This window comes from Anomaloglossus baeobatrachus, chromosome 1, assembly GCF_048569485.1.
Source record: "Anomaloglossus baeobatrachus isolate aAnoBae1 chromosome 1, aAnoBae1.hap1, whole genome shotgun sequence".
NCBI lineage: Eukaryota > Metazoa > Chordata > Amphibia > Anura > Aromobatidae > Anomaloglossus > Anomaloglossus baeobatrachus.
The window spans coordinates 389,754,685-389,778,568 of record NC_134353.1 but is presented as its reverse complement, the minus strand read 5'-3'; the positions used below and the strand labels follow the sequence as shown (position 1 = coordinate 389,778,568).

At 42.8% G+C, this 23,884-nt stretch overlaps 1 protein-coding gene across 15 annotated transcripts in view; it reads left to right on the top strand.

Annotated features, from left to right (window-relative positions):
• The window catches only part of ADGRL3 (adhesion G protein-coupled receptor L3), a 1,180,558-nt gene that overhangs the window by 404,518 nt on the left and 752,156 nt on the right, over positions 1–23,884 (top strand). For all 15 annotated transcript variants that reach the window (XR_012754627.1, XM_075352554.1, XM_075352542.1 and 12 more), the window contains exon 5: positions 9,359–9,468. Coding sequence is in view for 14 of the 15 variants with exons in the window: in XM_075352554.1 (XP_075208669.1) it covers positions 9,359–9,468 (110 nt within the window). In the remaining variant the exon portion in view is untranslated. The remainder of the gene's footprint in view (positions 1–9,358; positions 9,469–23,884) is intronic.

Below are 23,884 nucleotides of genomic sequence, written 5' to 3'. Positions count from 1 at the left end.
TTTAACCCGCTAAGGATTCAATGTATTTAATTTACATATCCAGGTCTATTTTCTTTTTAGTTTTTCTCTGCGGTTCAGAACATGAGAAAGAACATATTCTATAGTGGTAACTTTCATGGTATCAGGGTTTTTATTGTGTACCAACATATAGTGCCTAGAAAGGCTATGTGACATAAAACCTTTTCTTATATTATACCTGTTAGAGTTAAATATTTTATGTAGCGGCTGTGTGGTGCGTCCAATGTACTGTTAGCCACATGAGCATTTGGCCGGCACATGTGCTGTGCTATGTTCATGTTGTATTTGAATTCTTCAGTAAAATGGCACCGAAGTCAGGGCATGCATATATTGCCAATTCCGGCGCCATTTTATTGAAGACATGAGGACATTGTGTGTAACGCCTGCCTGGAACCACAGTCTGAGAATAGATGTAACAGACAGGCTAGAGAAAAACCACCAACTAAGCAGGATCCAAGAACCCCGAAACTCTTTAACCCCTATACAGGGATTTGGAATCATTACAAGGCCCCGAAGATGGCTACCTGTGGAAGGCTAAAGGCCGCTTTACACGCTGCGACATCGCTCAAGCGAACTCGTTGGGGGTCACGGAATTTGTGACGCACATCCGGTCGCTTTAGCGATGCCGTTGAGTCTGACACCTTTGAGCGATTTTGCATCATTGCAAAAACGTGCAAAATCACTCATCGGTAACATGTGGGTCTATTCTCGAATATCGTTGCTGCAGCAGTAATGAAGTTGTTCCTCGTTCTTGAGGCAGCACACATCGGTACGTGTGACACAGCAGGAACGAGGAACCTCTCCTTACCTGCCTTCCGCCCGCAATGCGGAAGGAAGAAGGTGGGCGGGATGTTCATCCCGCTCAGCTCCGACCCTCCGCTTCTATTGGGCGGCGGTTCAGTGACGCAGCTGTGACGTCGCTGTGATGCTGAACGAACCGCCTCCTTTCTAAGCGACAGCGACGTCGCAGGACAGGTAAGTAGTGTGACGGGTCTGGACGATGTTGTGTGCCACGGGCAGTGATTTGCCCATGTCGCACAACCGATGGGGGCGGGTACCCACGCTAGCGATATTGGTCATGATATCGCAGCGTGTAAAGCGGCCTTTAGTCCAGAGGAGAGTAGTCGTCAGGCAGGGTCAAACCAAGAAATACTTAAAAGGGATAAAATTGGCAGACAAGAGCATAGTCAGGAAATCAGGCTGAGGTGAAAATTGGAGATAGCAGCGAGGTACAAAAATATCAGGCAGGAGAGTAGTCAGAGAGCAAGCAGGGGACAAAACAAAAGTATATCTGGCATGGACTAGCAGACAGGAAAGGGAATTAGAAGCATGTGGTGTCTTCCTATTGGCTGTAGCTGAAAGGTGGAACCTTCAGCTGGAAAAATACGCCACCACAGTCAGCCAGTGGTACTGCAGGTCCCAGTGAAGCCCAGCCTAGTGGATTGGCGGAGCCTGGGCCCACTAGAGCCACTAACAACGACTCCTCTCCTATCACCAGTACTGTCTGCAGTGGGAAAATGGCGTTGCCTGGCGACCGAAGCAGATGTCACAGGAGCAGACTCTGATGGGGACATGACACTGTGTCTGCGAATACCACCAGTCACTAGTTTGTTTCAGAGGATAATAAAATGGTGATACAGTTGGCGGTATGAAAATGCTCTGATTCCAGGCCCATTTTAGTGAAGCATTCAACTACAATGTGAACATAGCATGGCACACATGCCACCCATAGGGATGATGTGGCGGCTGCGGAACAAATTTTAAATAAAGGGGAGGAAAGCAGGTAAGGGAGAAAAAGATAAAAAAGACAAAGTCCGGCCAACATTCTAAATCATTGACACCTGGGCGTAGAAAGGGTTATATTACAATGCAAATGCACATTAAACAGACAGCATGTAACGGTTCGTGGTTCTCCCGAGCTTCGAACCGCTCCTGCTCCGTCTTCATCCCCTGCTGTGGTGCCTGCTGGCTCTCTTGCACCACCTGTCCATTGCTCCAGGCGCCTAGCTGCTAGGTGTCAGGTGTCCTGGATCAGTGTGAGTTCTGAGGCTAAGTCCCTGTTTCACCCTATCGCGCATGCGCGAGTTCCCGCTGCCTCTCCTGGCTCTAAGTGTGGGAATCGTCCTACTGCGCATGCGCATGACGTCACCAGTGACACAGCGGCTTCTGATTGGACGTCGCTGACGACACCGGTGACACGTCGGCCGCTGATTGGCCGTCAATTACATCATTGGTGACGTGGCAGTCCCGCATTGGCTGTTGATGACGTCACTGGTGACGTGTCGGTCTCTGATTGGCCTCTGCCGGCTCCATTGCCATCTGGTGCTTGGCTTGGGGCAGGGCTTAGTCTTTAAAAAATCCTGGACGATGCACATGGCTGCGTCGCATATGCTCTGTGGAGTGTTTCACGGCTGTGCAGCCATACTGCAGCATTAACGCCATTACAGTCTGGAAGCGGTAGGCAGGGTTAGGCGGCGGTACCCGTCGCACCAAGATAATGTCGTAAGGTACTGGTAGGGTCAGTCTCTCTTCTTCCTTCGGTCACTGACAGCCACCTTCAGGATTCTCCTTGTGGTTTTAACAAGGGAGGTCCTGTTTTTGGCGAGTGTGTAGGTGACACCACCATATGTGTTTACTTTGTCTTTGAAGCTGTGTCATCCATCCGCTCGTCCATATGTAGCCTTACCACCTGCTCAGAGGACCTTTGGAAATGTTAGAGCTTATATCTTTTTGGGCTCTAACCGTCCTCCCACGTAACACAGTACTACAATACCAGCACATCAAAATAGGGAAAAAAGTCAATGGTAGAGACATGAGGAACCTGCATGCTAGTGAAGAGACAGGTATTTTTTCAAACTATTGTTTTTTGCAAACCTGTTTTTGCAGTCAAATTTAACATCTGTACTCACCATACCAATAATGTGGCCTACATTTACTGCAGCCTAGGCAGCATTTCTTGTTCAGAGCTTTTTACTAGAGGAATCTGGGCCATTGGTTACCTTTTTCATTTCCATTTTAATTATTTATTGTCCAACAAGCAACTGTTATGACTGACTGACTGGACTTTTGGGTCAAGCTGCAGCTGAATTAGCGTATTGCGAACTTGAAACAGCATTGTGCCTGGTAGCACATCCTCATAAAGTGATCATACTATATTACATCTTTGATGATTTTGCCTTTACCACTCATTTCATAGGGATCTCTGCACTATGGAGTGCCCTATATTTTTCTTTCATTCGTTATCTCTGTCTAGAACTGGCCTTGATCTCAGGGACAGAACATGTTTTTATCAGCCCAGTGGGTCAATATTTTAAGCAGCAGCGATGCACCACAAATAGAAAAGGTGGTGAAGTGTCAACTATTAGGCACTAGATGTTTTGTTCTAATACTGTTCCTATACCAGGCAGTGCCTATACACATCCTCTGCATCCTACTTAATGGACATGAGCCAGTTACCAATGGCAACAGTATAAAATTATTCATCCACTTTCCTGACCTTTATCATTTTGTTCTTGGAAACTTAAAGGGGTACTCCGAAAAATGTAATAAAAATAAATAACTAAAATAAATTAAGTACAAATTTTACTACACACAAAATGATCTTTAGTTAGTGCACTATCAGGATTTGAAAAATGTCAGCTCCCAGCACATTTCCAGCCATCCAACGTCTTAGGACGGGCTGCGTAAAGATGTCTGCTCGAGACAAACATTGGCTGACTGCACCGTCCCATCAGGTATCATGAACGCGCAGTCCTCTGCTCACCGAACCTGACAGGACAAGCGGAGGAGCAAAGTGCAGACTAAAGCAGAAGCTGACCCAGATTGAACATTTATCTTATCAGCTTGACAGGTTTATTGGAGGGCAGGAGGACGGCATGGCGCTACTGGAATAAACTGTACAAACTGTCTTTCACTATACCCACTGTCTCCCACCTTTTGGTTGTCCCACAGCTTTTGTATCTCCCACCAGTATAGTCTGAAGTCACAGCCTATGCTCCTCCAGATGACAGATACCATGACTGTAGCACATGTATACAACTCCAGTCGGCAACAATAGTCCTTATGTTCCTCCAGATGACAAATATCACTACCATAGCATGTGTATCCAGCTCCAGCCAACAACAAAACCTGCCAGCATCGAGCCTGACCTGCAGGAACCTCCCCTCAAAGCTAACTGTGCATTGGTAGAGGTATTTTTCTAAGGCTGAGACACTCTCCTGGGACTATAAGTAAGACACCCTGTGGTGACAGATCCATTAAATGTGCAATTCCCACCCACATAATGGGACTAGTGGCTGGGAAAATAATAGCTTAATTGAGGCCCCTGAGACACTGACAAAAGTAATGGAATTATTGCTTTACTTTACTTACCAATCTCGTGCCTGGCCTTCTATGTACTTTAACCTCTTCACGATCGAGAACGTACCGGTACGTCCTAAGTCATGAAGGGGTGATCATCGGCAGCTGCTGCGGTAAGCCGGTGGTGATCCCTACACATGTCTGCTGATTTGAACAGCGGACATGTGTGCCTCGCAGGCGCAGTTGAATCCGCAATTCACCCATGCCTGTTAACCCTTACGTCGCGCTGTCAAAATGTGACAGTGACATTTAAATGGCCGTAGCGGGGAAATTGCTTTTCCCGCAACCATCGGAGGCCCCATGACACGATCACAGGGAGCGATGGTTGCCATGTTAGCGACAGGTCATGTGATGACTCTTGTCACTATCATGATGTAGTTCCTGTTACAGCCATCAGCGCTGGCTGTAACAAGAATGCAGCATTTCTGCTGATCAGAGCTGTATAGCGCTGATCAACAGAAATGAATCAGCAATCAGACTGCTGATCCTTATAGTCCCCTAGGGGGACTAGTAAAATAAAAAAAAGTAAAAAAAGTTTTGAAAAATGTTTTAAAAAATAAAAAAAACTATAAATTCAAATCAACCCTCCAAACGCCCCATTGAAAATTAAAGGCATAAAAAGTATATACATAATTGTATTGCCACCTTCAGAAATTCACGATCTATCAAAATATAAAATCAATTAATTTGATTGGTAAACAGCGTAGCAGCAAAAAAAATTCCAAAACAACAAAAATATACTTTTTGGTCGTCACAAATTTTGCTCAAAATGCAATAACAGGCGATCAAAACGTAGAATCTGTGCAAAAATGGTACTATTAAAAATGTCAGCTCAGCACAAAATAAGCCATCACTGAGCCATAGATCCCAAAAATGAGAACTCTACGGGTCTCAGAAAATGGCGCAAAAAGCGCAACACTTTTTTTGAACAAGCTTGTGAATTTTTTTTTAACCCCTTAGTAAACCTATACATGTTTGGTATTTATGAACTCATGCCAACCTGCGGCATCACACCAACACATCAGTTTTACCATATAGTGAACACAGTGAATAAAATACCCCCAAAACAATCGTGCAATCACACTGTGTTTGCAATTTTTCCGCACTTGGAATTTTTATGCCATTTTTCAGTACACTATATGATAAAACTCACAAATTCATTAAAAAGTACAACTCATCACGCAAAAAAATCAAGTCCTCATATGGCAAAATTGATGGAAAAATAAAAAAATGATGGCTCACGGAAGAAGGGGAGCAAAAAACAAAAATTAAATACTGAAAATCACCCAGGGGTGAAGGAGTTAAACTGACCAGCAATAACATTTCTAATAAAACACAACAATAGGAACAACAATGAGACTGACGTAACCAACTTGGAATTTTGGAAAAAGTCTGAATCCCTTAGAGCCATGTTCTTCGTCCATTGGTCCTATTGTCTTTCGTCCGCAGCCAGCTCCTCACAATGTACATATTGCTGTCCACGTGATCCATGATGTATATTATATTTTAGCAAAGATATACTAATTTAGGATGTGTCAAAGCAATTTGGACATGTTATTCAATTTGTACGTATTGTGAGATCACAGGCCAGCATTTAGTAGATGTGAGCCCTCTGTTAGTGTAATTTTGCAAAATAAACCACTTTAAAAAAAATATGAGAAAAAAATGCTTTGAAGTCCCAGAAGGGGCCATTTATCAAACTACAAGTTAATGATCAAAGCTACCTTCGTTTCTAGTCTCCTGCATTAACATAAATCCAGCCGTAGTGTTACAAGTTTATGAGTCATGTAAGAAATAAATTAAATGAATATCATGCTCCTGAACATATAATTGGCTAAGGCCCAAATTCATCACTTGCAACTTTAAGTCACTTTCTTTGTGGCATTTATGGTTGGTTTTAGTGCTAACTTCTTTAAAATTGCCATGCAATTCATGAATTTCGTGAATTTTTTGCAACTCATTAACTCACAAAATAGTGCAAATCTTTCATCAAAACACCCATAGACCCTGATTCTAGTGATGCATCATTTAGTTTACTGGGTGGAGGTCCGACACAATCAGAGTTTTTAGATTTAGCAATGCAGCAGAGCTGAGAAAGCTAACCACACCCACACCAGGCTCTGTATGTACAATGACTATAGACAGTGAGAAGGGGGCATGCTGGACCAGGTGCTCTAGTCTGGCAATGATAATCTCCTGAAGATAACACAAACTTTGCAGGTAAACAACATACAGTGTGATAAGAGAGGCAGCGCTAAAATCTGTGTGTTAACCCTTGCAGCATGCTGTCTTTATATTACATAGCAAAAGCCTGCTGACATATCCCCTTTAATTGCTATATGTATTGTTTTGCATAAAAATGTAATCAGTGTTTATTGAGGTTGACATCAAGATACCTAGTGTCATTTGGCAATTATACATATTATTCTCTTAATAGAAATACATGAAGTTAAAGTATTAGGTTTTATTCAGACTTTCATTAGTGTTTTGGATTAGATTTTCATCAGTTTGGTCAGTGTCAGTTTTTACCATCAGTGTGTTTTGTTGTTTTTTTTTCCATGGAGAGCTTGATATGTCACTATGATCAAAATTTGATGTCTCCATGATTTATTTGTGGACCACGTGGCTTGCAAGAATTCACGGACATGTAAACAGCCCCATAGGCTATAATATGTAGAAGTTTTAACTGTGATAAATCTCGTACATTAAAAACTCTTGTCTGAATGAGCTCTTTTTGTCCCTATTATTATTATTATTATTATTATTTATTATTATAGCGCCATTTATTCCATGGCGCTTTACAAGTGAAAGAGGGTATACGTACAACAATCATTAACAGTACAAGACAGACTGGTATAGGAGGAGAGAGGACCCTGCCCGCGAGGGCTCACAGTCTACAGGGAATGGGTGATGGTACAATAGGTGAGGACAGAGCTGGTTGCGCAGTGGTCTACTGGGCTGAGGGCTATTGTAGGTTGTAGGCTTGTTGGAAGAGGTGGGTCTTGAGGTTCCTCTTGAAGCTTTCCACGGTAGTGGAGAGTCTGATGTGCTGAGGTAGAGCGTTCCAGAGTATGGGGGATGCACGGGAGAAATCTTGTACACGATTGTGGGAAGAGGAAATAAGAGAGGAGCAGAGAAGGAGATCTTGTGAGGATCTAAGGTTGCGTGCAGGTAGGTACTGGGAGACTAGGTCACAGATGTAGGGAGGAGACAGGTTGTGCATGGCTTTGTATGTCATGGTTAATGTTTTGAACTGGAGTCGTTGGGCGATGGGAAGCCAGTGAAGGGATTGGCAGAGTGGCGAGGCTGGGGAGTAGCGAGGGGAGAGGTGGATTAAGCGGGCTGCAGAGTTTAGGATAGATTGGAGGGGTGCAAGAGTGTTGGAAGGGAGGCCAGAGAGCAGGAGGTTGCAGTAGTCGAGGCGGGAGATGATGAGGGCATGCACTAATGTTTTTGAAGATTCTTGGTTAAGGAAAGCACGGATCCGGGAGATATTTTTGAGTTGTAATCGGCATGAGTTGAAGAGGGCTTGGATGTGTGGCTTGAAGGATAGAGCAGAGTCGAGGGTTACTCCAAGGCAACGAGCTTGTGAGACTGGGGTGAGTGAGCAACCATCAAGTTTGATGGAAAGGCTTGTTGGAGGAGGTGAGTGAGGAGGAGGAAAGACAATAAACTCTGTTTTGTCCATGTTAAGTTTTAGGAATCGTGCAGAGACACGACTCGGCTTTACTGTAAAGTGAACCTGTCAGGTGCAATATGCAGTGAGAACCACAAGAAGTTCTGGGTGTATACTGCTAATCCCTGCCTAACCATCCCTGTATACACTAGCATAGATAAAGGGATCTTTAGAAAAAGTATTTCTGAAAATCTTTTATCATATGCTAATGAGCACAGGGACTAGTCCCAAGGGTGTTATATCCCCCGACTAGCCGCCCTCTTAGCATGTTAGTATGCCCACAGGGGTGTGCTAACATGTGCAGTATGAAGCCGAGTGTACGTGTCCCGGCTTCAGAGAGGTCTACTGCGCATGACCAGAGGTGCCCGTCATTCAGAAGAGCGGTCACAGTGAATACAGGTACGTGCATCACAGCTGGTGATGTTGCATTGAATAGCATGCTACTACACCCCTGTGGGTATGCTAATATGCTAAAAGGACGGCTAGTCAGGGGATACAATGCTCTCCCTGTGCTCATTAGCATAAGATAAAAGATCTTTAGAAATACTTTTTCTAAAGGTACCGTCACACATAACGAGATCGCTAGCGAGATCGCAGCTGAGTCACAGTTTCCGTGACGCAGTAGCGATCCCGTTAGTGATCTTGTTATGTGTGACACCTACCAGCGATCAGGCCCCTGCTGTGAGATCTCTAGTCGTTGCAGAATGGTCCAGGCCATGTTCTTCAAAGGTGATGTCCTGCTGGGCAGGACACATCGCTGTGTTTGACACTGTGTGACAGGGTCACAGTGACTGCTGAGATCGTTATACAGGTCGCTACTGCGACCTGTATTGTTCCTGCATCGCTGGTAAGATCTGACTGTGTGACATCTCACCAGCGACCTCCCAGTGACTTACCAGCGATCCCTATCAGGTCGCATCGTTTTCGGGATCGCTGGTAAATCGTTGTGTGACTGGGCCTTAACGATCCCTTTATCTATGCTACTAGATACAGGAATGGTTAGACAGGGATTATCAATATATACCCAGAACTGCTCGTGGTCCTGGCTGCATATTGGACCTGATAGGTTCACTTTAACAGACTATTATCAATTGCTTCATGTTTCTCTTTTTTCATTTTTTTTACTTTTTATTATCATAGTATCAACCCGCTATTTTATGTTGGGGATGAATCTAAAGCTTGCATTTGTTCAGAAGCCTCTAAAAATGATTCTTAAGAGTTCAGATTTTAGGTTATTTGTTTTTTTAAATATGATATATGCTCAAGATGATACATATGGACTTCAACTCTTATTTTCTATTTCAGATGCAATAATAGGACTCAGTGTGCCGTTGTGGCTGGACCTGATGTATTTCCAGATCCCTGCCCAGGGACTTACAAATATCTTGAAGTACAGTATGAATGTGTTCCTTACAGTGAGTATCATTTTTTTAATAGTTTTTCAATTAATATATGAGCTCTGAGTATTCTTTCTGACTTTGAGTTTGCAAAATGAGTTGCCCAATTCAAAATGTTTTTCTTTTAAGGTGCAAATGCTCTTATAATAATAAAAAAAAAACAAAACAGACAGTCATGCTCATCCACCATCATCCACCCGCATTGATTCATTGCCTACTCCACTCAGGATTCACAGGACCCCCACAGCCTGTGATGTGCTAGAGCAGTCAGGTGACTAGAAGATTGTGTCATAAGAAAAACATCCAATCATGAGCATTTCTAGTCACCTGATCACTGCAACCAATCAAAGGCTGTGGGGGTCCTGTGACTTCTGAACACAGCAGGCAACGCTTCCACAGACCTCCAGCGCACCCTGGGGTGAAGGCGCTGAGTATGCTTTTCTTTTAAAGTCTGTGAACATCCGCACGAAAAAAAACCCAACAACCTCTATATCAGACAATCCCTTTAAGTGTCTGGTTAAAGCGTTCTGTGTGAAAAATATAGTACGGCAAAAACAGATACATGGGCATGAAGCATTAATGGCAGGGCTCAGAGGCCTTACACACAGCTGTAGAGAACAAAGCCCCTATGCTTTCAGATGAATCACACATAGGAAATATAAGGCTTTGTATACTTCTAAAGAGTTTTAAAAGGTTATTTTCTACTTAACAACATCAAGATAATGCTGGGTTTGGGAAAATACTCCAGGTACCCCAAAAAAGCACCAGTCTATTGAAAATAAGTCATCAAAAACCTTACTGTAATGCATTTCATTTTTTCCTGTTAACTCATAGCCAACATTTGGTTTCAGCATTTTTTGCCACAAAAGAATTCTTAAAGCCAGGAAAACATTCTTGACTTCTGAAGGCCCCAATAAATGTAAGATTATAGTCAGCCAAGTCCACCAACCATGTAATGTGTTTGTGGGAGACTCTTATCTTATCCTCTGGCAGATGTTGGGAGAAGATATAGATTGGAGAGTTTAAATTTGATCCTTTTGTTCTCCAGGTAAACACGGACCAGGAAAAAGTTGACTAAAAACATAGTGGTCCCAGCTTGTTTCTTCCCAGCTGTGCTTAATTGACAGTTATCTCCCTATAAGGGCAGCCATAGATATATTGGGCCCTGTACCACTCAATATATGGGTCCCAAGAGACCATTCCCACATCACTTCTATTATCTATATAAAGCAACATTCACATGGCCCTATTTTATGATCAATTATGACTGAAACTCCCAGCGCAACAGTGGATCTCCAGACCTGAACCAAAAGCAGCATAAGCATATGTGATGCTATTAGTTTAGTTCAGGAGACCTGAAGATAGGATAGCCATGGTGGCCATAACATGGAACACTAAAATATGGAGTATACAAATTTTAGGATACAATGAAGATTGTATCCCAGATCGGGAGCTGATATTGTGCTCCAACCAAATTCACTGCAATGCTTACGAGTTCTAGAGGAAAAAGCTTGTAAGCGCTGTGTATAGTCATCAACCAAGGCTGGTGGATGGTAATCTAGGCAAAGAATGGTAAAATAATAAAATAAAAAAATCCCTTCAGTCTTGAGAAGCGAGGTTTTTTAATAACAAGTAAATCCTTTAATACCTTGTAAGCAGGAACCTCCGTCTCAGTCACACGTCTACAAACACTTTCAGTACAGTGCCAGTACATCATAAAAATTACAGAATTAAAAATGTGTATATGTGTTATATATACAATGCCTTGAAAAAGTATTTATATCATATGAACTTTCGGTAAAAATTTCACATTGCACCCACAAACTTAAATATATTTTATTGGGATTATATGTGATATACCAAAACTAAGTAGCAAGTATTTGTGAAGTGTAAAGAAATGATACATGTTTTTCTAAATATTTTAAATATATAACTCTGTAAATTATGACGTAAATTGGTATTCAGCCCAGAGTCAATACCTTGTAGGACCACTTTTTGCTGCAATTACTGCTGCAAGTCTTTGGGGTATGTCTCTACCAGCTTTTCATATCTAGAGGCTGAAATTTTTGCCTCTTTTCCTTTGCAAAATACTTTTAGCTCAGAGAAACTGGATGGAGAATATTTGTGAACCACAATTTTCAAGTCTTGTCACAGATTTTCAAAGGGATTTAAGCTGGATTTTGACTGGACCATTCAAACACATGAATATGCTTTGATCTAAACCAGTCATTGTAGCTCTGGCAATATGTTTAAGGTCGTTGTTCTGCTAGAAGGAAAATGTGCAATCCAGTCTCAAGTATTTTGCATCCTCTAATAGGTTTTCCTCTAGGATTATCCTGTATTTAGGTGAAAAAAAGCTTCCTCTACAGTATGGTGCTGCCATCACCAAGTTTGATGATAGGGATGATGATTTCAAGGTGATGTACAGTGTTGGTTTTCCACCACACATAGTGTTTTGCATTTATACCCAATAGTGGCTGCTTCTGTAATTAGTGCTCTCCATAGGTTTTGATGGACGGGCATGTCTTGGTAGGTTTAGAGTTGTGCCATACTCCTATTTTTGCATGATGGATTTCGTAGTGCTCCATGAGATATTCAGAGTTTGAGATATTTTTTTTATAACCGAACCCTGCTTTACTCTTCTCCACAACTTCATCCCTGAACTGTCTAATGTATATATTGGTTTTCATGTTGCTGATCCCCAATGTTCTTGAACAAACCTGTGAGGTCTTCACAGAATAATTGTAGTTATAGTGAGAATAAATTAAACAGGAGGATTTAGTGTGCTAATTAGGTGACTAGGAGGCAATTGGTCACTCAGGTGTTTATTTAGGGGTATCAGGCTACAAGGGGCTGAATCCAGATGCAAGTCACAGATTTATATTTTAATTATTTAGAAAACCATGCATTGCTACCTTTACACTTCACAAATACTCGCTATTTTATGTTGGTATAGCACATAACAGCCTAATAAAATACATTTGAGTTTATGGGTGTAACGTGAAAGAATGCAAAAACATTCACAGGATATACTGTAAATACTTTTCAAAGGTACTAATATATATATACATATATATATATATATATATATATATATATATATATATATATATACAGTGTATATGTAAAGTACAGACCAAACGTTTGGACACACCTTCTCATTCAAAGAGTTTTCTTTATTTTTATGACTCTGAAAATTGTAGATTCACATTGAAGGCATCAAAACTATGAATTAACACATGTGGAATGAAATACTTAACAAAAAAGTGTGAAACAACTGAAAATATGTCTTATATTCTAGGTTCAAAGTAGCCACCATTTGCATTGGTTACTGCTTTGCACACTCTTGGCATTCTCTTGATGAGCTTTAAGAGGTAGTCACCAGAAATGGTTTTCACTTCACAGGTGTGCCTTGTCAGGTTTTACCCCTTCAGCCCCCAGGCACTTTCCGTTTTTGCGTTTTTGTTTTTTGATCCCCTTCTTCTGAGAGCCGTAACTTTTTTATTGTTCTGTCAATCTTGCCATATGAGGGCTTGTTTTTTGTGGGACGAGTTGTACTTTTAAATGAAACCATAAGTTTTATGGTGTACTGGAAAACAGCAGAAAAATTCCAAGTGTGGAAAAACTGCAAAAAAAGTGTGATGGCACAATAGTTTTTGGGATGTTTTATTCACCGTGTTCACTATATGGTAAAACTGATGTGTGGGTGTGATGCCTGAGGTCGGGGCGAGTTTGTAGACACCAAACATGTACAGGTTTACTTGTATCTAAGGGGTTAAAAAAAATTCACAAGCTTGTCCAATAAAAGTGGCGTATGTTTTGCGCCATGTTCCAAAACCCGCAGCGTTCTCATTTTTTGGGATCTATGGCTAAGTGATGGCTTATTTTTTGCATCTCGAGCTGATGTTTCTAATGCTACGTTTGATCGCCTGTTATTGCATTTTGCGTAAAACTTGCGGCGACCATAAAAACGTAATTTTGGCGTTTTGAATTTTTTTGCCACTACGCAGTTTACCAATCAGATTAATTGATGTTATATTTTAATAGATTGGGCATTTCTGAATGCGGCGATACCAAATATGTGTATATATATATATTTTATTTTTTTTTAACCCTTTAATTTTCAATGGGGTGAAAGGGGGGTGATTTGAACTTTTAGGGTTTTGTTTTTTTATTTTTTAAAACTTTTTTTTCTTTATTTTACTAATCCCCCTAGGGGGCTATAGTGATCAGCAATCCGATCGCTCTGCACTATCTGCTGATCACAGCTATACAGCTGTAAACAGCAGATACGGTCACTTCCTGCTTCACTGGCCTCCGGGCCGAGTGAAAACAAAACTGACTCGTCATAGCTGCAGACATCATCACATGACCCTGTGCTACCATGGCAACCACCGAAAGTCCCGTGATCGCTCATGTGACTTTCGGTGGGGGTCGGCGGTAAGTGAAAATCATGACCGCGCGTATATACATCTCGCTGCCAAACTTTGGCAGCGAGATGTAAGGGGTTAATGTTATGGGTGGAATGCGATTCCACTCATAACATGCAGGCACACATGTCAGCTGTTGAAAACAGCTTATATGTGCGCGGATCGCCGCATCCTGCCCGCGGCAGGGGGCGGGGACTAACCTCACACGCTCCATAATGGAAAGATCCGTCAAAGGTTGTGAAGGGGTTAATAAGTGGGATTTCTTGCCTTATAAATGACTTTGGGACCATCAGTTGTGTTGTGCAAAAGTCTGGTGGATACACAGCTGATAGTCCTACTGAATAGACTGTTAGAATTTGTATTATGGCAAGAAAAAAGCAGCTAAGTAAAGAAAATCGAGTGGCCATCATTACTTTAAGAAATGAAGGTCAGTTAGTCCGAAAAATTGGGAAAACTTTGAAAGTATCCTCAAGTGCAGTGGCAAAAACCATCAAACGCTACAAAGAAACTGGCTGACATGAGGACCGCCCCAGGAAAGGAAGACCAAGAGTCACCTCTGCTGCGGAGGATAAGTGTATCCGAGTCACTAGCCTTAGAAATCGCAGGTTAACAGCAGCTCAGATTAGAGACCAGGTCAATGCAGAGTTCTAGCAGCAGACACATCTCTAGAACAACTGTTAAGAGGAGACTTTGTGCAGCAGGCCTTCATGGTAAAATAGCTGCTAGGAAACCACTGCTAAGGACAGGCAACAAGCAGAAGAGACTTGTTTGGGCTAAAGAACACAAGGAATGGACATTAGATGAGTGGAAATCTGTGCTTTGGTCTAATGAGTCCAAATTTGAGATCTTTGAATCCAACCACCACTTCTTTGTGCGAAGCAGAAAAGGTGAACAGATGAACGCTACATGCCTGGTTCCCACCATGAAGCATAGAGGAGGAGGTGTGATCATGTGGGGGTGTTTTGCTGGTGACACTGTTGGGGATTTATTCGAAATTGAAACCATACTGAACCAGCATGGCTACCACAGGATCTTTCAGCGGCATGCTATTCCATCCGGTTTGCGTTTAGTTGGACCATCATTTATTTTTCAACAGAACAATGACCCCAAACACACCTCCAGGCTGTGTAAGGGCTATTTGACTAAGAAGGAGAGTGATGGGGGTGCTACGCCAGATGACCTGGCGTCCACAGTCACCAGACCTGAGCCCAATCAAGATGGTTTGGGGTGAGCTGGACCGCAGAGTGAAAGCAAAAGGGCCAACAAGTGCTAAGCATCTCTGCGAACTCCATCAAGACTGTTGGAAGACCATTTCCGGTAACTATCTCTTGAAACTCATCAAGAGAATGCCAAGAGTGTGCAAAGCAGTAATCAAAGCAAAAGGTGGCTACTTTGAAGAACCTAGAATATAAGACATATTTTCAGTTGTTTCACACGTTTTTGTTAAATATTTAATTCCACATGTGTTAATTCATAGTTTTGATGCCTTTAATGTGAATCTACAATTTTTAGAGTCATAAAAATAAAGAAAACTCTTTGAATGAGAAGGTGTGTCCAAACCTTTGGTCTGTACTGTATGTATAGCCAAAAGTGTTGACACCCTTGAAATTTTTCCAGAAAATGAGATAATTCGCTCAGAAAATTATTGCAATTACACATGTCTTGTTGTACACATGTTTATTTACTTCGTGTGTATTGGAGCAAGACAAAAAAAGGAGATTAAAAGGACATAATTTAAAACAAGACCCCTAAATAGTTCACACAAAATTGTTTGCGCTTCTCCAAAACTGTGGGTAAACAACTTTGTTTCAAGCATGTGATGCTCTTCCAAACTAACTTGTGGCAAGTATCAGGTGTGGGCAATATGAAAATCACACCTGTAACCATGTAAAAAGGGGAGAAGTAGACTCAATCTTTACATTGTCCATCTGTGTTTGCAACCTTAAGCATAGATAACAGAAAAACTAAGAATTGTCTGAGGAATTGAGAACCAAAATTGTTAAAAAAAATATGAACAATCTAAAGATTACAAGTCCATCTCTAAAGATCTTGATGCTCCTTTGTCCATGGTGCACAACTTAATCAAGATGTTTACATCCCATGGCCCTGCAGCTAATCTCCCTGGGTGTGGAAGGCAGAGAAAATCTGATGAAAGGTTGCATTGCAGGATAGTCCAGATGGTGGATAAGGACCCCCAATCAAGTTCCAAAGGAATTCAATTGTCCTGCATGCTTTGGGGGCATTAGTGTCAGCAAAATTATCCTTTGACATTTGAATGAAATGGAACACTATTGCAAGAGACCCAGGAGCACCTAACTGTTGGCACAGAGACATAAAAAACTTAGACTGCAGTTTGCCAATATGTATGTGAGTAAGCCAAAATACTTTTGGGAAAGCATCTTGTGGACAGATGAGATCAAGATAGAGCTTTTTGGTAAAGCACATATTTCTATACTTTACTGAAAAACCTGAATAAGGCCTACAAATAAAAAAACAGTACCTACAGACAAATATGGTGGAAATTCGAAGATGTTTTGGAGTTGTTTTGCTGCCTCTGGAACTGTGTGCCTTGATTGTTTGCAAGACATCATAAATTCTGAAGATTACCAAAGTATTTTGGGCCGCAACATAATTCCCAGTGTCAGAAACCTGGGTTTGTGATAGGTCATGGGTCTTCCAGCAGGACACTGACCCCAAACTTACTTCAAGAAGCCCCGAGAAATGGATGTTAACAAACTGCTGGAGAGTTCTGAAGTGGCAGCAATGAGTCTGTATCTAAATTCCATTGAACACCTGTGTTCTGTTGGGAGAAGGCATCCTTGCTATATGTTATGGAGGGACCAGCAGATTAGGACCAGGGATATATATCCAAATCGCCAGTCGGGGCCCACCGTGCTCCAGATGGTAATGGAGCTGCTGGCACCCTGTGGGTTAGGCGGAGACTATAGAGCTGGATGGCTCTGAGATAACTCAAGGAACCGGTCACGTGTGTAGGGACACGTCAGACCGGACGACAACCCAGTTAGCGTTTCGGTGGAGCGGACGCTACTCCGACCACATGTGTAACAACACGTCAGGCCGGATGTTAACCAGTTAGCGTTGACCGAGAAGACCGCTGCGACAGCGCCCTGTCGGCCACATGTGTAAGACACGTCAGGCTGAGCGGTCCTCCGATTAGCGTTTCTGGCCACCACTCGACTGGCCACGTGTGTAAATGACACGTCAGACCAGGTAGTCACACCAGTAGCATTTGACTGGGAAGTCAAGGAGGATAATAGGGTTCACACACCCAATCCAGGAACACCCTGTTAACTTCACAGGGGTTCTGGGGTGCGCTGTCCGTGCGCGTAGAGGGCACAACCGGACAGGTGGCGCAGCAGGTACACTGTCCGTGTGCGTAGAGGGCACTCTCGGACAGGTGACGCAACAGGTATTCTGTCCATGTGCGTAGGAGGCACAACTGAACAGGTGACGCAGCAGCCGCAGCCCAGTTAACGCCACTGGACTGCTCTAGCACAACAGGAACGGTAGCAAGGAAGCACGGCGCCTGACCCTCATGTGCTGAGCCACGAATCTTGGCGTGACAGGCACCGTACGCCTAGCCCTACCTATCGCTTCCAACAAGGCTTATGCCACCAAGAATTCTAAATGAAGACTGCACACCTCCATCTTGTCTCCAGCCCCTTTTATAACCTGGGTTCGCCCCAAACCCAGGGTGGAACCACCAAGGTCCAATAGCAGAGTGCCATGTCATCAGTGACGTCACGTGCGACCTATCCGGAACCGCCACGTCATTGATGACCTCATGGCAGCCACACCCCAAACACTCACCAGTCATCGTCTGACGACCAATGGTGAGGTGCCAGATCATAGGGGCGGGCCTCTGCGAGCCAGTCCGGAGTTGCCACGTCATCAGGACACCTGACACCCTCTGCCCTATCAGGGCCTGCCACCTCACGGACATGCTCAGTGAGGTCCTTACCGGACCTAGCCTCTGATGCACTAAGTGCCTGAGCATGCTCAGTAGCCTGAGCAACAGGCTCAGAAAGCAGACTATCAGTTTGAGCATGCTCAGTAGGCACTTCCCAGAACTTAGACACAGCACAAAGTCCAAGTACCTGTGCAAAGAGGCTGTTAGGGTTAATTGTGGGAGCATGCTCAGTAGCCTGAACTGAGGACTTAGTCTCAGACATAACACAATCAGGCTGAGCATGCTCACTAGGCAAAACACCGGGCTTAGACTCTGGCTGGGGTAAATCGGCGCACGCATGCGCACTAGCTGCCTCTCCACACTTAGACGTGGTGGAAGGAGCAGCCAACTGGACGACCTGAGGCACGGCCAAGAACGGCAGCCGGCGCCTGGGCACAACAGGAACCGCAGCAGGCTGCTTGCGGCTATGGCGGCGCCGGTTCGTAACACTATATGAAAGACCTGGAGCAGTTTTCAAAAAGAGAGTGGTCCATAATTCCAGTCAAGAGGTGTAAGAAGCTTGTTGATGGTTATGAGAAGTGATTGATTGTAGTTATTTATTCCAAAGGATGTGCAACCAAATATTAAGTTGAGGGTGCCAACAATTTTTTCCAGCACATTTTTGGATTTGTTTGTGAAATGATGTCCCGTTTGCCTTTTTTTTCCCTGTCTTTTTATGTTGTTCCAATACACACAAAAGAAAATAAACATGTGTATAACACAATATGTGTAATTGCAATAATTTTCTGGGAGAAATACTTCATTTTCTGGAGCAATTTCAAGGGTGCCAACACTTTCGGCCATGACTGTAAAACTGTGAAATTATTAGAAATTATTGGTTCGATAGACTTGTTAATAACAAGCAAGTGATAAAAAAATGGAGACAGAATTTTCAAAACATCTTGAATTCTTTAGTATCAAGTATGAGAGTCAAATGCAGAAATGGGTACACTTGCACGCCGTAGCTGCTATCAGTGAAGTCATTACTGGTTGTCTGAGCAGTGTTCTGCCACACTGAAAGCACTTGTGCACTCAAATTATCAAGACTCACTGCTGGAAGTCCTTTTGTAATTGCTGACCAATGATGTGCGCGATGGGAGATAAGTCCGGAAATAACAGGCCAAGCCATGTAAGTGCATGTATTTCTACACTTGGCACTCATACTCTATACTGAATAATTCGGGATATTTTGAAAATGCTTCCATTTTTCTATTATTTGCATATAATTAACCTATTGATGCTGCTACAAGTGCATCTTAATAAATTAGAATATCATCAAAAAGTTAGTTTATTTCAGTAATTTAATACAAAAAGGGAAACACATATATTGTATAGAGTCATTACAAACAGAGTGATCTATTTCAGCTGTTTATTTCTGTTAATTTTGATAATTATGGCTTACAGCCAATGAAAACCCAAAAGTCATTATCTCAGAAAATTAGAATAATTAACACAAAACATATGCAAAGGCTTCTAAACATTTAAAATGGTCCCTTAGTCTGGTTCAGTAGGGTACACGATCATGGTAAAGACTGCTGACTTGACAGAAGGTAGTCACTGACACACTCCACAAGGAGGATAAGCCACAAAAGTTCATTACTAAAAAAGCTGGCTGTTCACAGAGAGCTGTATCCAAGCATATTAATGGAAAGTTGAGAGGAGGGAAAAAGGGTGGTAGAAAAAGGTGCACAAGCAACCAGGATAAACACAACCTTGATAGGATTATGTATACACAAGAGGACAAGGAGTATATGTGCAAAAAAATGGACGATTTTATTAGATATGAAAAAACCACAATAGACAATTAAAAACATAATAAAACATCACCAAAATGAATCATCTGGGGAAATATACAGATTGTTACATGGACACAATTGTTACACAGACAGGGATGGTCTTGAGAAAACCACCAAAGATACTCAGGATTACCCATAAATCCTGTGAATAAATCAGCTTAATTACATTAAAATCTTAATCAGGTGAATCCTGAGACCCCCGGTCAGTGTTGAAGTGTTACAAACTGAGGGTATAAAGACTAACCAGGACTATACATATTAATGGCAGAGGACAGCTATAAGGCCCAATATAGGAGTAATCCCATGTGGGATGTGTATAAACAAACCAACCATTCAATATAATACCTAACAAGTAAGAGTTAATTACCTGGAAGTCAGAGGGATAAAGATTAAACCTTCAGTTTGAGAGAACCCCCAGTGAGGAACCTGGACTTCATCGACACGTTTTGCATGGTACAAGTGCTTTTTCAAGATAGAGAGGCACAGGGTCTATGTGAGCATTCAAGAGTTATATACCCTTATATTCCCAGTACAACAAGGTGCAGCTGTGGGTGGAGGGGAGCAACTACCCGGACATGGAGGAAAAACCCAAAAGTTGTAAGCACGTGTAGAGTCAGATGCGTTGCCTAGGCAACCAAAGCTAAACATTACGTGGTCACCAAGCAAAGAAACGCCCACAAGCTGTACGCACATACATTATCAAGGGCGCGTTGCCTGGGTAGCCAAAGTGGAACGTCACATGCGGTATAACGTGCATGGTAACCAAAACATCCACAAGTGCCTGATCCAGGAAGCTGCCACGTCAGCAGAACGCACGCGCGGTCCCAAGGACGCGCCACCCAGGGAACCGCGCACGCGCACCGCACACCGCGACCGCCCAGAACAAGCATAAAGAAAATTAGGACAGAAGAACTCCATGTCTGGGCATTGAAAAACATTTTAAGGTAGAGGGGAGGACTAAAAAATCCACAAGAAAAGTTAAAACGTCCTGAAAAAATATACCAGATCATATAAAAAGGGACATGCATGTAAATGGCCACAAAGGCTCATCAAAGTGCAAGGGTGTCAACCACACCCGTCCACAGTCACAATATGGGGTCACCAAAGGAACCATAGGCGCGCACTTGGCGGCACCAGTGCAATTGGATGGATTAAGACGATAATGAATAGTATGGGACGCAAACCCCATATATTGAGCACTGTGGATATAAGTCACCTCCCTACCACATCTGAAAGAGTTAAAGCAGCTCAGAAAAAAAGAGGAAGGATACAATAGAAAAGGGAGTCCAGATCAAACATGCAGTATGAATATATAAAACCAAGAGTCCTAAATCGGTCTCTCATACAAGTACCTGCCCAATCTTAAGCTGGATAGCAATTCGAATCCAATAAGGGCAGGCACATTCAACTAAATTAATCTCTGACACAAGAGAGCTGGGCAGAATTATATAAGAATAGTCTACAGGACACATACAATGTCCCAGAATAATAGATACTGCCAATGGCGTTTAACCCTAGAACGCGCAACCATAGAAATCAACTATAGAAAACAAGTAACCTAGCAGGCCTGCGGTATGCGTTCTAGGGTTAACATTACAAAAAGGAGAGCCCACAAAAATACGCAGCCGCATCATCCAAATTGGGGTCCGTCCAATCAACTAGGGTACCGGTATCAAACACACGCGGACCTGAGGACGCGTTACTCAGGACAACCACGTGTGCGAACCGAAGTATCCGCATTAAAAGGAATCAGAACTCACCAATATAGGGACAGGGGCCGTTAGCACAGATAAGAAGTAGAGTAATTTTTTATATATATATAAAAAAGGCCTCCAAAGCGTACATAGGACCCAAAATTCAAGGGGTTATAAACGCCAATAGAAAAAGGAAGAGAATTTTGGTAAACATATCAAGATTCACGATGTATAAAGCTTATGAAAGGATGAAAGGGGAACATATTCAAGGTAACATCAAATTGCACAAAAAGTGGTTGCATTCTAAAAATTCATCAGATCATGTGTAGTCCATAATGAGGCCTCATATCTTCTGTTTCTTCGTCCAAAAAGGACTCAAAGGAGATCATGGGGGATATTCAGTCATCAAAGTAGTGTATATCCAATTCAGATTCTTCAATTTCCAACTCATTTCACCGCATCCCAACAACAACAACGACAAGCGTCTGTATAGAAAATATAGCATCCAGCATAATGATCTAAAAGAGGAGTCATTAAGAAAATATGTCATCAGAACAATAGATAGCAACCCTAGTACAAAAATAGACCCGGAGCCTCAACCCAAGTAATAAATCACTTGGTGAGGGATAAACTAAAAAATAATTCAAACATATTAAAAACAATAAAAACACAGAGATGTCATTAAGGACAATGGAACCGCGCAAAACCTACAAAGATGGCACAAAACTGATATTCTCGTTCAGTCCTCTCGGAGTAAGGGTGTCAAGGGTGATGATCCACTGGGCCTCAACTTGGGCCAGCCGCTTCTTCAGATCACCACCCCTGGCTCCACCCCGGACGACATCAATTCCCCGCACCCTAAGGCCAGAGGGATCACTCCCATGGTATCTCTTAAAATGACGGGGAAGAGTCTTTAGTACAGAGAGATCAGTAACATCCCAGCACTAATGTCACGAACATGCTCCCTGATGCGTACCCGCAACTCACGCGAAGTAAGGCCAATATACACCAGGGAGCATGGGCATGTGGTATAATAGATAACAAAAGTTGTGGTACAATTAATATAGCTTCTAATATTCATGATACGAGTGCCGTCAGAAGAAGAAAATGTATTCGTCCGCATTACATTGGGACATGCAACACAACGTCCGCATGGGAAGCACCCTTGTAGAGGGCCACGAGTGGAGAATGGTTTGGAGGAAGGAGGTACATAATGGCTTCTTACCAATATATCTCGTAGGTTCTTAGAGCGGCGGGCGGTCATGAGAGGATGAGATGGAAGTAATTGAGTCAGAGAAGGATCGGATTTCAGAACAGGCCAGTGTCTGCACAGAACACTCCGCATAGTCTGCCAATGACTATTATAGGTACCTATGAAACAAATAGGGAAATCATCGGTCTGTTGTTTTGGAATATAATTAAGCAGTTGGTTGTGTGAGGTCTTTTTGACACGTAAATAGCCTTTTTTAATGCTCCGGTTACTGTACCCTCCATCACGGAAACGGCTCATGAGGTCAATGGACTGATTTTCAAAGGACTGGTCAGAAGAGCAAATCCGCCTCGTCCTCAAGAATTGGCCCTTCGGGATGGCGCGTATTGTGGCTGGTGTATGGGCTGAAGAGGCATGTAGCAGGGCATTGACAGAGGTGGACTTCCGATATACCGTAGTTTGGATAGGGGATAAAGTGTCCACCTCGATATTAATATCCAAAAAGTCAATGCACCTGCTGCTATGCTTATAGGTCAGTTTAATATTAAGGTTGTTGTTGTTTAACTCAGCCATAAATAAGTCGAGCTGCTCCACCGTGCCCTGCCAAAAGAACAAAACGTCATCAATATATCTGAGCCAGCACTGCACATGGGAGACGGCCCCCGTCTCTCCGTCACCGAATACCGACCGCTCCCACATACCGAGAAAGAGGTTGGCATACACGGGGGCACAGGCCGCGCCCATGGCAGTGCCGCGTTGCTGCAGATAATATTGGTCCTTAAAAAGAAAAAAATTATGTGTAAGGGCAAAGTGGAGCAGCTCAAGAATCAGCCTATTGAGATCGCCATCCCGACCGCCCATCTCGAGGAAGAGGCAGGTTGCCTCCAGTCCATCTGAATGAGAAATGCAAGTATAGAGACTCTCCACATCAGCTGTCACAATTAGCATGTCCTGATCCATAAAGATGCCATCAATCCGCCTGAGAACATCCGTCATGTCCCGGAATAAGGAGGGCAAAGTTTCGACCAAAGGTTTCAGATGATAATCAATAAATTTGCATATAGGGTCGCTCAAGCCCTCCATACTGCACACGATAGGATGTCCCGGGGATCAAGGGCATCTTTATGGATCTTAGGCAACAAATAAAATGTTGGGACCTTAGGTATTTAGTGGAGAGTCCCTCCATCATCTTTTTATCAATCAGTCCAACCTCATGAGCCGCCTCCAAGATACACTGCAACTCGACCGAAAATTTTTGCAGAGGATTATAAGAAAGTTTCACATAGGTATGTTTATCCTGAAGCTGCCTCAATGCTTCTTTTTCATATTTGTCC